Source organism: Hemiscyllium ocellatum, chromosome 24 (genome assembly GCF_020745735.1).
Source record: "Hemiscyllium ocellatum isolate sHemOce1 chromosome 24, sHemOce1.pat.X.cur, whole genome shotgun sequence".
Taxonomy (NCBI): Eukaryota; Metazoa; Chordata; class Chondrichthyes; order Orectolobiformes; family Hemiscylliidae; genus Hemiscyllium; species Hemiscyllium ocellatum.
This window is the reverse complement of record NC_083424.1, coordinates 50,089,838-50,105,389: the sequence shown is the minus strand read 5'-3', so window position 1 is coordinate 50,105,389 and position 15,552 is coordinate 50,089,838. Positions and strand designations below refer to the sequence as shown.

At 40.1% G+C, this 15,552-nt stretch overlaps 1 protein-coding gene across 1 annotated transcript in view; it reads right to left on the bottom strand.

Moving 5' to 3' along the window:
* Positions 1 to 15,552, bottom strand: part of ppil2 (peptidylprolyl isomerase (cyclophilin)-like 2) — a 389,123-nt gene that overhangs the window by 270,217 nt on the left and 103,354 nt on the right. Inside the window, exon 8 of the mRNA XM_060844077.1 lies at positions 1,046 to 1,135. Coding sequence (XP_060700060.1) covers positions 1,046 to 1,135 — 90 coding nt within the window. The remainder of the gene's footprint in view (positions 1 to 1,045; positions 1,136 to 15,552) is intronic.

Sequence of the window (15,552 nt, the reverse complement as noted above, 5' to 3'; positions counted from 1 at the left end):
CCTTAACAAATGCCTTGTTGAAGCCCATATACAACACATCCACCACTCGATCCTCATCAACTTATCTAGTGACAACCTCAAAGAACTCAGTAAGATTTGTGAGGCATGACCTGCCCCTCACAAAGCTGTACTGACTGCATTTAATCAAGCCATGCTCTTCCAGATGGTCATAAATCCTATCCCTCAGAATCCTTTCCTAAGATTAAATACAAGCTCAGGGTTCCACAATCTCCACTGGGAAGATCAAGGATGGATAGCAGTAGTTTTATGAAGCACATCATATATTAACAGCCCATCATTTTAAACACACAGCAAGTTTTTCTAAAAGCCTTGAATACATATTGAACAATTTAAAGCAAACAGTAATACAATTCTGACTTATCATTTTATAGACTAATTACATGACATCTCATCACTGACATTTTTTTAAAAATCCCTTCAGTGGGGCGGCACGGGCTTACGTTCAAATCCCCACCATGTCTGATGATGGATTTGAATTCAATAAAAATCTGTAATTAGGACAGTAATGATATATATGAAATAATTGTCAATTATTAGAAAAACCCATCTGAATCCCCCATTGTCAATATCATGGGGATTACCATTGACCAGAAATTGATCTGGACAAGACACGCAAGTACAGTGTCTATAAGAGCAGATCAGGGGTTAGGAATACTGCAGCAAATAGATCAACTCCTGACTCCCCAAACTGTCCACCATTAACAAGGTCTAAGTCAAGTCTGTTATGGAATATTCCCCACTTGCCTGTAAGAATGCAGCTCTGACAACATTCAAGAAGCTTGACACCATCTAGGTCAAAGCAGCCCACTTGACTGGCACCACATCCACAAACAAACATTCAGCCCCCCCACCACTGTACATACTGCTGCTGAGCGATAATCTGCAACATGCACTGTAGAAATTCATCCACACTCCTCAGACAGCACCTTTCAGTCCCATGATCAAAAAATTGCATTATGCAGAATGAAAAACTGCCCAATTAGTGTCAAAATACTGACATTAGAGAGTAAAAGAAGCTTTGTACCTGCAACGTGATGATATCTTCCCTTTTGAAGGGCTCATCGTTAAGGAGATCTTTGAAACACTTGGTCTTAATGTTCAGTTGCTCCACAGCCTAAATGAAAAGAAATAAAATACTAAAAAAGCCTCCACATACACACAAAATGTTAGAAGTTTCTTCTGCAAGCTCATTTATGACAGTTACAACAAGTGACCATCATTTCTCCCTCCAAAGGGAACATCAAAGGATGCTGCTCAATCACTCACATGAAATAAAAAATTGAAGACCCTTTCTATATGGTACAATTTTCCCTGTTAGCTATAGTGTTTTTATGTCTAAAAAATGGTGAAGACAATAAAAAACGCAGCAAGGCCAAAATCAAGAAAAAAAAACAAAATATCATGGATACTGGAAATCTGAAATAAAAAACTAAAACTAAATGAGCATCTGTAGAGAGAAACAGAGTTGACCTTTCAAATCAATAACCTTTCATTTGAATTGGGGAAAGTGATACACGCTTTAAAGTAAATGAAAGAAGGGAGGGGACAATAAAAACAAAATGATCTGTTATAGAGTTGAAGACATTAAACAGCTTAGAGAGGACAATTAATTGAGAAAAGGATTGGTAGTGCAAGGCCAAAGGGAGTAGTAATGGGACAAGTCAAACATAAAAGAGAAATCAATTCTTGCCCAAAAACAAAACAAGAATAAAACTGAAATCTGAAAAAAAAAAGAAAAGCAAAATGGGAGCAGAGGTTATAGAATCCCTACAATGTAGAAGCAGGCCATTCAGCCCACCAAGTCCACACCGACCCTCCAAACAGCATTCCACCCAGACCCACCTCTTGACTCCAATAATGTGAAATTCAATGTCAAGCTAGATGGAAGCAAGTGCCAAACTGAAAAAGGAGGTGTTGCTCCCTCAGGTTTATATTCAGCCCAAATCAGGCAGCTACCCTTTTATCTTCCTGTCATGACAAAATCTACTCTTTGGTCTGTCTCTGGGGTCAGAACTGCCTGAACACCAGCTTTAGAACACAATAATATAGCACAGGAAGAGCGCTTCAGCCCATAATGCTATGCCGAACACTTCTGCATGTTCTTAGTCCATAACCCTGCATTCATTGAATATTTATGTTTTATCTAAAAGCTTCTTAAACGCCCGTCATATCTGTCTCTACCACCACCCCAGCAGTGCTTCCCAGACCGTACCACTCCGTGTAAAAAAAAAAATGCCCCTCACATTTCCTTTGAACTTTTCTCCCTCACCTTAAATGCACACCCCCTAGCTTTAGACATTTCAATTCTGGGAAAAAGATTTTGACTATCAATTCTATCTACACATCTCATAATTTTATAGACTTCTGTCAAGTCTCCCCTCAGTCTCTGCCGCTTCAGAGAAAACATCCCACGTTTTTCTAGCCTCTCCTTCGAGCTCATGCACTCTAATGCAGACAGTATCCTGTAAACCGATTCTGCACCCTCTCCAAAGCCTCCACACCTCTTCCTGTAATGTGGCGACCATAATTGTACGCAATATTTAAGTGTGGCCTAATCAAAGTCTTATAAAACTGTAATATGACATCCTGACTCTTGTACCCAATTCCTTGACTAATAAAGGCAAGCATACCATATGCCTTCTTTACCACCTTGTGTGGCCACTTTCAAGGAGCTATGGACTTGAACCACAAGATCCTTCTGTACATTACTGCTGTTTAGGGTCCTGCTATCCTTAACATTTGATCTCCCAAAGTGCAGCATCTCACACTTAACTAGCTTAAGCTCCATCAGCCGCTTCATCGCTCATATCTGTAACTGATCAATATCCGCTGTGTTCTTTGACAACCTTCTACACTCTCCTCAACCCTACCAAACTTTGTATCATCTATAAACTTACTAACCCACATTTTCATCCAAGTAATTTATATATATCTCACAAGCAGCAGAGGTCCCAGTACAGATTCCTGAAGAACACCACTAGTCATGGATCTCCAGGCTGAAAACACCCTCCACCACTAACCACTGCCTTCTACAGGCAAGCCAACTTTGAATCCATGTGGCCAAGTAACCACGGATCCAATGCTACAATACTTTTAAAAGACTTCTTTTGATAGAAACTTGTTCAGAATTTACTGCAGTCAGTTTTACAATCAGATGATGTCAGGTTTAGTTTAGAAAGCAACGTTTGCTTTTTTATAAATGCCAGCAATAAAAAGCAGTCAAGTTTACCATTTTTATCAACCATGGAAAATCAAAAGCATTAAAATGGACCTCATCAAATGAGAATGAAGAATTCCATATCACCAGGACCTTCTGTTGCTTCCAAAAAGCTTGAGGATTGCCCAGTGAACGAAGACGATATTATTAGCCTGGAATCATTTGGTAATAGAGGTAACCAAAAATATACCATTGCACATGCATTTAGTGATCTTCAGCACAATAAACTCTGAAATGCGTAGCATGTGCCAATCCCAAGCAATACACAGTGAAGTATAATATGGTTCAATATTGCTGCAGGATAACATATCAACTCAAACCAAAGGATGCCAGCACAGAAGTTTGCCATCTGTTACTGTGTAACACAACATTTGCTCATCAGTGGATATGTCGCAAATAAACACCATAACTACCACCAAGATACTACGATTACTGCAATTTATACTGGCACATCAACAGCTCAAGTGATATTCAGACATAAAGCATAGTCCAAAAATGTCATTTATAAAGATAAGAGTTAATGGGGACAAATAGCGACACATCATTTCAGCTGTTTATTCCAGAGACTGTGTGTTGATTCGTGGAAATTGTTAGGAAACAGGCAAGGAAGGTCTGTACGGAATGGAGAATACCTATTCAAAATGGAATTCAAAGATGGATTTTAATTCAATTAACTCGAATAGAAAGGATATTCCAATACGAAAGGATCTACAAAGGTTGAGTGAAATGAGAGGAGTTGTTTCACTGCTTGGAGTTTTATTTTAAAAATAGGTCTACAAACAGAGAGGGTCAATGGATGAGCAAACATCTAGGTAAATTTCAAAGGTAGTTTAATAAAAAACAGTGCTGCAATATTGGGATTTCTTATATACTCTATTGGATGGGAAAAGTAGTGCAATCATTAGGGACAGAGAGAATTTCTGAAATGTGCACAGCACAGGAGAAATTTCTCTATCAATGTGTTTCCTATTCCTTTTCATCCGTGTTGAATTGGAATCTGGTTCCGAGAAATGAACAGGGCAAGGTGCATGCATGACAGTAGCAAATTATCTTCTAACAGTCATCACAACCTAGATTACAGTAACTGCAAAAAGAAGCATAACAAAGACGGTAAATATATTCAAATGGAGAAAAGCTAACTGCAGTGGTTGGAGAACGAGCCCTGTATAAGTGTAATTAGAAAAAGCAATTGCAGAATGAACTGGTAACAAAGGAATAGTAGGCATCCAGGGAAGATATGTTTCAGTTGCAAATTAGGACTATTCCTTTGAAATAACAGATTGGGCATCCACATCTAATGTGCTCTCGATATTAAATGTAAAACAAAACAGAAAAAAGGAGGCTTATGCCATATGCCAGGAGCAAGAGGCAGTTAATAATCAAGAATATTACAGAAAGTAAAGCATGATAAAATTGAGATCAGAGGCAAGAGGAGATTAAGGGAACAGACCAGCAGATAATAATAAATTGAGCCCAAAAACACCAGTCATTCCCCCGTTGTTATGGAATGTATCCTAGGCCACCGAAAGAATCAAATGTAGAAATAGCAAAAGGCATTGATGTTTGAAGCATTGTAACCAATGTACTCAGTTGCACAGTACAAAAGGGCTCAAGAGCTGCAAATACTACATCATTATTCAAGAATGGAGAGAATGACAAACCAGGAAAGTATAGGCTAGTCAGGTTAATATTAGTAGTGCAGAAGTTCTTTGAAGGGATCAATGTCAATTGAAAGGATCAAAGTCAAAATAAACCTTCATTTGGAAAGGTATGCATTAATCAAAGAAGGCTAGCTTGGATTTGTTACAGGTAAATCAAATATGACTTTACTCAACGAATTCTTTGAGGAAGAAACAAAGAAACTTGATCAAAGTGGTGCACTTGATGTTGCATGTACAGACATTCAGAAGGCATTAAATAAACTACACACAGTAGGTTTTATAAAAAGTTGGAATTGAGGGGATGATAGGATTACAAATCTAACATTGGCTTTGTAATGGGAAGCAGAGTGTCCTGTTCGATGGAGGTTTTCAAATGCAGTTTTGATTCCATTAATATTTTGAATTGTTATAAACAGCCTTAACAATTATAAAGGTTTACATCATCCATAAATTTGACAATGTAGTAGACAATATTAAGGATAGCTATATGCTTCAGGATGGTGAAATGGATAGAATCATGACAGCTGGAGATAGGTGTGAAGAGACTATTAGGGAGAGAGCTATATATGACATGGAATGCCAAGGTGTAGATAAGCAGTGAACGTGATCTACATAATATACAAACCATTAAAGGTTACATGGAGAGTCGATAAGGGGATGAAAAAGTAAACGGGTTACTGGTTTTACAAATGTAGGCATGGAACATAAAAGCAAAGAGACTATGCTGAAAGTTTCTAATGTACTAGTTAGACATTAGCTGGAGGCTTCACAATTCAGTAATTAAAGATATTAGAAATAAATAATCCATTAAAAGTTTCAAGAGGGAGTATTTGAAGATGACTTACAGGATTTCATAAAAAGTTTGAAATATGAGCCTAAGCACAATTACTCTTTCATACAGCCAGCACAAGCACAGTAAGCTGAAGAATCTCCTCTTGCACTGTAAATTTGTATGATCCTAGATCATTGTGGTCATCCTGATAATCAGAATCATGTTGGTTACATCTTCAGAACAAAGAGTACATGACTAAATGTTCAACCCTTATCCTACCCTTCCACAAAGGAAATGATGTTGCTACTGTCTGGTTCACCAACACCCTAATATGAGAAACAGGACAAGGAAGAAGCCATATGGCCGCTTAGGCCTGCTCTGCCATTTGCTAAGATCATGCCTGATCAGATTTGGTTTTAATTCCAATTTCCCGGCTCCCTACTCATAACTCTCAAACCTCTTGACAATCAGAAATCTGTCTCATCCTGGCTTGATATATCAAAAGCTGAAAATGTGTTTCTGGAAAAGCGCAGCAGGTCAGGCAGCATCCAAGGAGCAGGAGAATCGACATTTTGGGCATGAGCCCTTCTTCAGGAATGTGTTTCTGAAGAAGGGCTCATGCCCGAAACGTCGATTTTCCTGCTCCTCGGATGCTGACTGACCTGCTGCGCTTTTCCAGCACCACACTTTTCAACTCTGGTCTTTTACAGCATTCTGCAACTCTTGTTTAAATAATATACTGCTTTCCCACTCTTCCCAAATTGGACAGCCTTACATTTTCAGTCCTCACATCTTTCCACTTTATAGATTATCTGTCCTATCTTTGACCGTCTAAGTAACCTACCTTTATTTCTTTCCAGGTCCTTTACGGTTCCCCACGTACTGCCTTCCTACCCATCTTTGCATTGTCAGTTATTTGACTACAATACCCTCTGGTATCTTTATCTAAATAAGTAATATAGATTGCAAAGAAACAATGCCCACCAGCACTAGCTACTCCTTGCCAACCTGTAAATGACCCTTTTACCCAAACTGTTTTCTGTTAGCTTGCCAATTCTTTATCTATGCTAATAAAATACCCCCTTCACCACTAGCCCTCACATTTATATAGCACCTTGCTTTTAGAAATACAATCTACGGTTTCCCTTTATCCATTCTGTTTGTTGCAACCTCAAAGGACTCCTTAATAGAATTGTCAAATATGATTTCACTTTTATAAAATCATGCTTGCACTGCTATTAAGGAGCTACAATCTACACATACCAGAGACTCCTTTCCCTGCCATTTCTCACCTCCAATCAAACTGATTACACATCATAAGCTTCCAAGCAAAGATAATTTCTCAACAGTGTACTGATCGCAACTTTTATTGACAGAGTTACCCAACCTCCTTTCCCATGCTTTATATACTTTCAGAAAACAAATCCTTGAATATCCAGTACGTAGCCACGGTCACTTTGAAACTATGCTTCAATTGTAGCCATCATATCATACCAATTCATATCTAGTAATGTTATCAATTTGTTTATCTTTATTTGAATGCATACAGCATTCATCATTAAAGCCTTTAATTTTCTTTTTACGTTTTTGCCCTATCACATAAAAACATAGAAACTAGGTGCAGGAGTAGGCCATTTGGCCCTTCAAGCCTGCACCACCATTCAATACGATCATGGCTGATTGAGCAATCTCAGTATCCCATTCCCACCCTGTCCCCACGCCCCTTTATCCACAAGGGCTACATCCAACTTTCTCTTGAATATATCTAATGAACTGGCTCCAACAGCATCCTGTGGGAGAGAATTCCACAGATTCACAACTTTTGAGTGAAGAAATTCTTCTTCATCTCATTCCTTACCCCTTGTTCTGGACTTGCCCAACACTGGGGACATCCTTCCCGCATATAACCTATCCAGTCCCATCGGGATTTTATATGTTTCTATGAGATCCCCTGTCATTCTTCTAAATTCCAGTGAATACAAGCCCAGTTGATCCAGTCTTTCTTCTTATGTCAGTCCTGTCATCCCAGGAATCAGTCTGGTGAACCTTCACTGGACTCCCTCAATCGCAACGCCCTTCCTCAGACTAGCAGACAAAAACTGCACACAGTACTCAAGGTATGGCCTCGGATTCCTGATGAAGGGCTTGTGCCCGAAAAGTCGAATTTCCTGTTCCTTGGATGCTGCCTGACCTGCTGCGCTTTAACCAGCAACACATTTTCAGCCCTGTACAACTGTAACAAGACATCTTTGCTCTTATACTCAAATTCTCTCACTATGAAGGAGAGAATACCATTTGCTTTCCTCACTGCCTGCTGCACCTGCATGCCATCCTTCAGTGACTGTTCCACCATGACAAAAAGAGTTCTCGTTGCACCTCACCTTTTCCTAAACTGCCACCATTCAGATAACAATCTGCCCTCCTTTATTTTTGTGACCAAAATGGATAACACCTCACATTTATCCAAATTATATTGCATTTGCCAAGTATTTGCCCAATCAGCCAGTCTGTCCAAGTCACCCTACAGCCTCTTAGCATCCTCCTCACAGCACCCACTGCCACCCAGCTTAGTCTCATCTGCAAATTTGGAGATATAGCATTCAACTCATTCCAGTTAATGTACATTGTGATCAGCTGAGTTCCCAGCACAGAACCCTGCAGCACCCACTCATCACTGCCTGCCACTCTGAAGAGGATTCATTTATTCCAACTCTCTGCTTCCTGTCTGCCAAACAGTTCCCTCTCCATGTCAATACAATACCTCCAATAGCATGACCTTTAATTTTCCGTCACATCCTCAAACAATTCCAGAAGATTTGGCAAGCATGACTTCCCTTTAGTGAACCCATGCTGGCTAGGATTGATTCTGTCTCTGCTTCCTAAATGCTCAATTATTACATCCTTAACAAATTTTCCCTCCACCAATGTCAGGCTAATCAGCTCGTAATTCCCCATTTTCTCTCTCTCCCCCCTTTTCTAAAAAGTGAAATTATGTTAGCTAACCAACAGTCCACTGGAACTCCTTCAGAGTCTACAGAATGCTGGAAAATGATCACCAACGTACCTGCTATTTCTACAGCCACTTCCTTAAGTACTCTGGGATGCAGAGCATCAGGCCCTGCCGATTTATCAGGTTTTAATCCCATCAATACCATTTCTGATTGATAAGGATTTCCTTCACCTCTCCTTCATGCTTGACATTCTGTCCCCTAACACTTCCTGAAGATTATTCCTGTCCTCTTAAGTGAAGACAATTTGGTCAACTGGTCTGCCATCTCTTTGTTCTCCATTATAATTCACCTGATTCTAACTGCAAGGGACCTACATTTGTCTTCACCAGTCTTTTTCTCTTCACATATCTGTAGAAGCTTTTGTAGTCAGTTTTTATGTTTTCAGCAAGCTTACTTTCATATTCTATTTTCCCTTTCCGAAGTAAACCTTTAGTCCTCCCCTCCCAAATCTTAAATTTCTCCCAGTCCTCATGTTTGCTGCTTTTTCTGGCCAATTTATATGCCTCCTCTTTGGCTCTAACACTGTTCATGATTTCCCTCGTTAACTATAGTTAAGCCGTCTTCGCGGTTTTATTTTTATGCCCCCCGATAGGGGTATACAACTGTTGAACTTCATTCATGTCTGGATTTGCAGAATTACATTTTATTTTGCTCAAAATCTGCATGAATCCATGTAAGATTTTGTAAATCCATTTTTTTTAGATTGGAAATAGTTTGAACATTGTGACACAGACAGTCTCACATAGGGTACCTCACACCTTAAATACATTGTCTGGGTCGGCAAGACAGTAATTGTTAAAGTTCACTTGAGAATGTAACTTCTAAAAATGTTCTGCAATTTACATATGAAGAACTGAAATCGACATGTTCATTCTAAAAGATGAGAGACTTAACAAACAATCCGGGTCTTTTTCAATATATAATTTCAGTTACATCACACTGTCAATTTTTGCTATGAATTCTGTGTTGTACAATCTTACACTCCACAACCACCTGATGGAGGAGCAGCGCTCTGAAAGCTAGTGTTTCCAAATAAACCTGTTGGATTATAACCTGGTGTTGTGCAATTTTTAACTTTATTACTTATGTTTGCGTGTGTTTGATGTAGCAACATAAAAACACTTGAGGAAATCTTATAATTTGGCTCATTCAGTTTGAGCTAATTGCTTACATTTAATTGAAGTGCACCAGCTGTGTGCTAAAATGAAATAAAACTATTTGTTACAACGGATCAAAAGGGGGTTAAAAGGACAGAAGTTGATTCCACCTTCTCACTTAAGGACAGCTGATCAACATCACTTTCCATAGAAAATCTTCAGTAATACTGTCACAAATATTTATTTCAAAATTGGAAAATAACTGTTTTGAGAATTAAAGGATTAAATGTAACATAAATGGAAATCGTAGGATTCCTGTAGTGCAGAAAGAGGCCATGCAGCCCATCAAGTCTGCACCGACTCTCCAAACATCCCACCCAGACCCGACCCCCTCACCACTCTCCTAGCCTACTCATCCCTGGACACTATGGACAATTTAGCATGACCAGTCGTCCTAACCGGCATATCTTTGGACTGTAGGAGAAAACCAGAGCACCCAGTGGAAACCCACGCAGACACGGAAAAGCCTGAAGAGGCCTATAAATGATCCTTATGTACAGCTAAATCAAAGCAAACAAGCCTAGGTTTAATTTATCTATGTTAATCTACAACTACTAATAGCAAAAATAGGTTAATAATTGATCTTTTAACCACTAATAGTAGCAGGAAATCTGTAAGGAGGATAACTACATTAGAAACAAAAATAATTCATAAGGTTTGTGTAATCAAATAGCTGTGCTGAACATAAAATAATTTATTCATATTTCTACTTGTGACCATACAAAGCATGCCACATCATCACAGAGATAGGCTGCAAAGTAGAAGGTCTTTCGTTGTGGTTCTGTTCACCGAGCTGGAAGTTTTTGCTGTAAACGTTTCGTTCCCTGGCTAGGGAACATCATCAGTGCTATTGGAGCCTCCTGTGAAGCGCTGCTTTGATGTTTCTTCCGGTATTTATAGTGGTTTGTTCTTGCCGCTTCCGGGTGTCAGTTTCAGCTGTAGTAGTTTGTATGTGTGGTCCAGGTCGATGTGTCTGTTGATGGATGTTCTTGTCGCTTCCAGGTGTCAGTTTCAGCTGTAGTGGTTTGTATATGGGGTCCAGGTCCATGTGTCTGTTAATGGAGTTTGTGGATGAATGCCATGCCTCTAGGAATTCCCTGGCTGTTCTCTGTCTGGCTTGTCCTATGATGGTAGTGTTTTCCCAGTCAAATTCATGTTCCTGGTTGTCGGAGTGTATGGCTACTAGGGATAGCTGGTCGTGTCGTTTTGTGGCTAGCTGATGTTCATGGATGCGGATTGTTAGCTGTCTTCCTGTTTGTCCTATATAGTGTTTTGTGCAGTCCTTGCATGGTATTTTGTAAACTACGTTAGTTTGGCTCGTGCTGGCTATTGGGTCCTTTGTTCTAGTGAGTTGTTGTCTGAGTGTGGAAGTTGGCTTGTGTGCTGTTATGAGTCCTAAGGGTCGCAGTAGTCTGGCTGTCAGTTCTGAGACGCTCCTGACGTATGGTAGTGTGGCTAGTCCTTTTGGTTGTGGCATGTCCTCGTTCCGTGGTCTATCTCTTAGGCATCTGGTGATAAAGTTGCGTGGGTATCCGTTTTTGGCGAATACCTTGTATAGGTGTTCCTCTTCCTCTTTTCGCAGTTCTGGTGTACTGCAGTGTGTTGTGGCTCTTTTGAATAGTGTCCCGATGCAGCTTCGTTTGTGTGTGTTGGGGTGGTTACTTTCATAGTTTAGGACTTGGTCTGTGTGTGTTGGTTTCCTGTGTCCCTTGTGGTGAATTCTCCGTTGGGTGTTCTCTCTACTGACACGTCTAGGAATGGGAACAGAAGGTCTTTCTGTTGAAGTTACCTGGATGTTTCCTCAGAAAGCAGTTGGTTGCAGTTTTGCTTTGATTAAGCCTGCACCTTAAGTTGAGGAAGTATACATTTTATTGTTCACCTTGTGAAAAACAGTAGGTTTCGGGGCACAGGTTGGACTTTTCAAGGGAAAAAACAGCTGAAGACTTTCCTAGTTTGCAGTCACCCAAAGAAATTTACATTGGCCTTCATGGAGCCTTGGAAGCAGTGATAGAGCCTCACAGCACGAAAGCTGTGGTCTTGGTCTAACTAGTCCATGCCGAACATAATCCCAAACTAAACTAGTCCCACCTGCTTGCTCCTTAGCAGAATTAAGTTGGGAACTGTGAGAAGGCAGTTGGGTATTTGCTAGTAACCAGGACAAGGAGCTACAGCATCCACAGCAACAAGTTGGAAAAAAATAAACAAAAGCTGAAAGGAGAGGTTGTAGGTTTGCTCACTGAGTTGGTAGATTTGTTGTCAGATGTTTCATCTCCATGCTCGGTAACATTATCAGTGAGCCTTGGTGTTCTGTACCTCTTGTTATTTATCTGTCTTGGTTTGTTGCGATAGGTGATACCATTTCCGGTTCTGTTTAAGCCAGGTCGGTAAATGGGGTCCAAATCTATATGTTTCTAAATCTATTGATTTGGACCCCATTTACCAATCTCTCAAAGTCATAGAACAGTTTGGAAACAGACCCTTCAGTCTCACATGTCCATGCTGACCAGATATTCTAAATTAATCTAGTACCATTTACTGGTATTTGGCCCATATCCTTCTAACCCTTCCTACTCATTTACCCAACCAGACAGCTTTTACATGTTGTAATTGTACCAGCCTCCAGATCTTCGTCTGGCAGCTCATTCTATACACGTACTAACCTGTGTGAAAACGTTGCCCCTTAGTTCCCTTTGATATCTTTCTCATCTGACCCTAAACCTATTCCCTCTAGTTTTGGAAACGCCCACCCTGGAGAAAAGACCTTGGCTATTCACCCTATCTAAACCCCTTATAGAGATTTTATAAACCTCTATAAGGGCACCCCTTAGCCTCAGACGCTCCAGGGAAAACAACCCCAGCATATTCACACTATCCCTATACCTCAAATCCTCCAACCTGGCAATATCCTTGCAGATCTTTTCTGAAACCTTTAGGAGGGAGACCAGAATCGTACGCAATATTCCAAAAGTGGCCTAACCAATTCCTGTACCACCGCAACATGACCTCCCAACTCCCATACTCAACACACTGACCAATAAAGGTTCTTGTATACAATAAAATGTGCTTTATAGTTGTTGGGGAAAAGTTAGTATTGTTTGCCTGGAAGCCATTTTCCTGATTCGGCTGAGAGTTCCATTTTGTGTACCCAGCCAGAACTTTGCTGGCTATGCATTCATTAGTAAGAGGTAATGTGAAAGGTTGTCCTTAGATAGTGTCTCCTCCCCTGCTGAATGATCAGTGCAGGCTGTAGAACCAATCAAGCTGACATAGACTTTCCAATTAGTCCCCCTTCCTTCTCTCTTGTCTCTTCACAGTCATTCAACCAATTAGGGCGATCTCTGCTTAGTATTAGCAATCTGTGTAACTAGAGCAGGTGGTGATACATTTGATCTGTCCACTTGTAGAATGCATAATAGTGCTTTAGTTTTGAACTTAATGACTAACCTCTAATTTAGTACTAACTTGTAAGCATGCCAAACTGTGTAATTAATGGTCAGCTCCTATCCGTTTTCTCTATATAATCCTGTAGTATCCTGACGTACTTCGGAATAACACCGAGCCACAGTTAGGACAGTGAATTTCCCATGATATATCGTGTAATAAACTAATCAGTTCGCAAGGTCCGAGTCTCGAGAGTTGTCTTCAACAACAGTCATAGAGCCATAGAGATGTACAGCCCAGAAACAGAGCCTTCAGTGCAACTCGCCCTTGACAACCAGATATCTTAAATAAATCTACTTCCATTTGCCAGCATTTGGCCCATATCCGTCTAAAACTTTCTTATTCATACATCCATCCAGATGCCGTTTAAAATGTTGTAATTGTACCAGTTAGGAAATATTATACAAATATCTGAAAATGGACTTGATAAAACTAATGCATTTTGGAGTCATAAAACATGGAAAGAGACCCTATGTCCAATCAGTCCATGCTGAACATAGTCCCAGCTGTCTGCTCCGGGACCATATTCCACCAAACCTTTCCCTATTCATGTGTCTACCCAAAAACATGAAAATTTGAGGTGTAGTTCTTTCAGTTAACTATTGGGTTTTCAGATTTATTGTTCAAAGTTAATAGTGTCAGTGTGAAACTAAACACATTGGCAAAAGAGGCAGAGTACATAAAAATGAAAGGAACAGTTAGGTATCTATTGGTAAATAAAACACTCATTGTAAGCACCCCTGCAAAGTAAGTTGCCACTAGCATGATTGACTGACCATTCAATAACTTCAAGGTCACTTGCTTTTTAAATAAGCAGACAGGTTATTTTAGCCTCATTCAACATATTGGACACGCTTCACATAGAGTACTGTTACAATTCAAAATGCGACAGGAGAGTGAAACATTGCGGCGGATTTACAGAAGTGGCGAGGATAATTTTGGATCCAGAATTTATCCAGTTCAGAGTTGCAATCGTGGGCCACGTTTTATTGCATGCGTTCCTATGATAGATACTAGGGGACACTTAAATTCTGCATATTTTTGAGGAAAGATTCCCAGAAAACAGAAGAAAGAACCATACTGCAGATAGGAAAATTCTAAGGATAGTTTATGATTAACTGCTGAAAGCACATTAGATTTTCACTCAATGAGAAATTAAGAGGGGAAACAACAAAGCAATAGATTCAGATTTTTAAGCCTTACTGTGACATGGGTAGAGTTACATGTCAGATTCTGAGATCAGTCTGTGCATGTTGTATTGTAACAGTTGGTGGATGTCAGTGAAACCCACAAAGTCCACATCTGCAGCAAGTGTTTGCTGCTCAAAGAACTTCAGATCAGAGATACTGAGTTGCAGTCTGAGCTGTGGCCATTGCAATACATCAGGGACTGATCAATCCCTGGACACTGCATTTCAGGAGACAGTCTCACATATACCCTATAGTTTATGACATCCTATTTAGCAGGGAAAGGAGGGTGTGACTGTGACTGAGACAGAGATGGGGAACCAGAGTTTACCATTGGAGAGGCCACTTCCAGTGCCCTTACCTAACAGTTGGGAGATACTTGCTCTGATGTGAATAAGGATCCAGACTGCAGACAGGATGAGCAAAGTGATCTCAATACAGTGTTCTAGATGAACATTCAAATTGGGGGAGAAAGAGAGATTTTGTAGAAGTCAGAGACAGCATTCTTAGGAGAATAAATACTGTTCTCTGCAGAAAAGGAAGTGCCATACACTATGCAGCTGAACTCTAGTGCCAGGATCTCTCTTCTGAGCTGGAGAGGAACTTGGAGTGAGAGTGGAAGGAATCAGTTCTCATGATCTATCTAGGCATAATGACATAGCTAGATCTAGGAAAGAAGTTCTGCTGATTACAAGTAGTTTGGGACTAAACAAAAGAATTTTTAAAAAATGATAATCTCATCTCAGGATGACAATCCAAGCCACATGCATATTGGCATAGGATTAAGAGATCAGCAAAGAAAATACATGGCTCAAAGATTGGTGTGGGAGAAATGGGTCTGATTCATGAAGCACTGGCACCAGTAATGGGGAAAGAGACAGTTGCCCTGTTGGGAGCAGAGCCCTGGTGAATTGTATGGCTGTAGATAGAACTTCAAACCAATTAGTTGAGAGTGGGTGGGTTGGGGGTTTGCAGTTTCAATTGAAGAGATGTTTAAAAAAAAATCAGGAAGAAATGAAACAGCAGAGGCACAAAGCAGTTTGGGGTGAACTATAATGCAAATGTGACAGGAAGGGGTAGAAAAT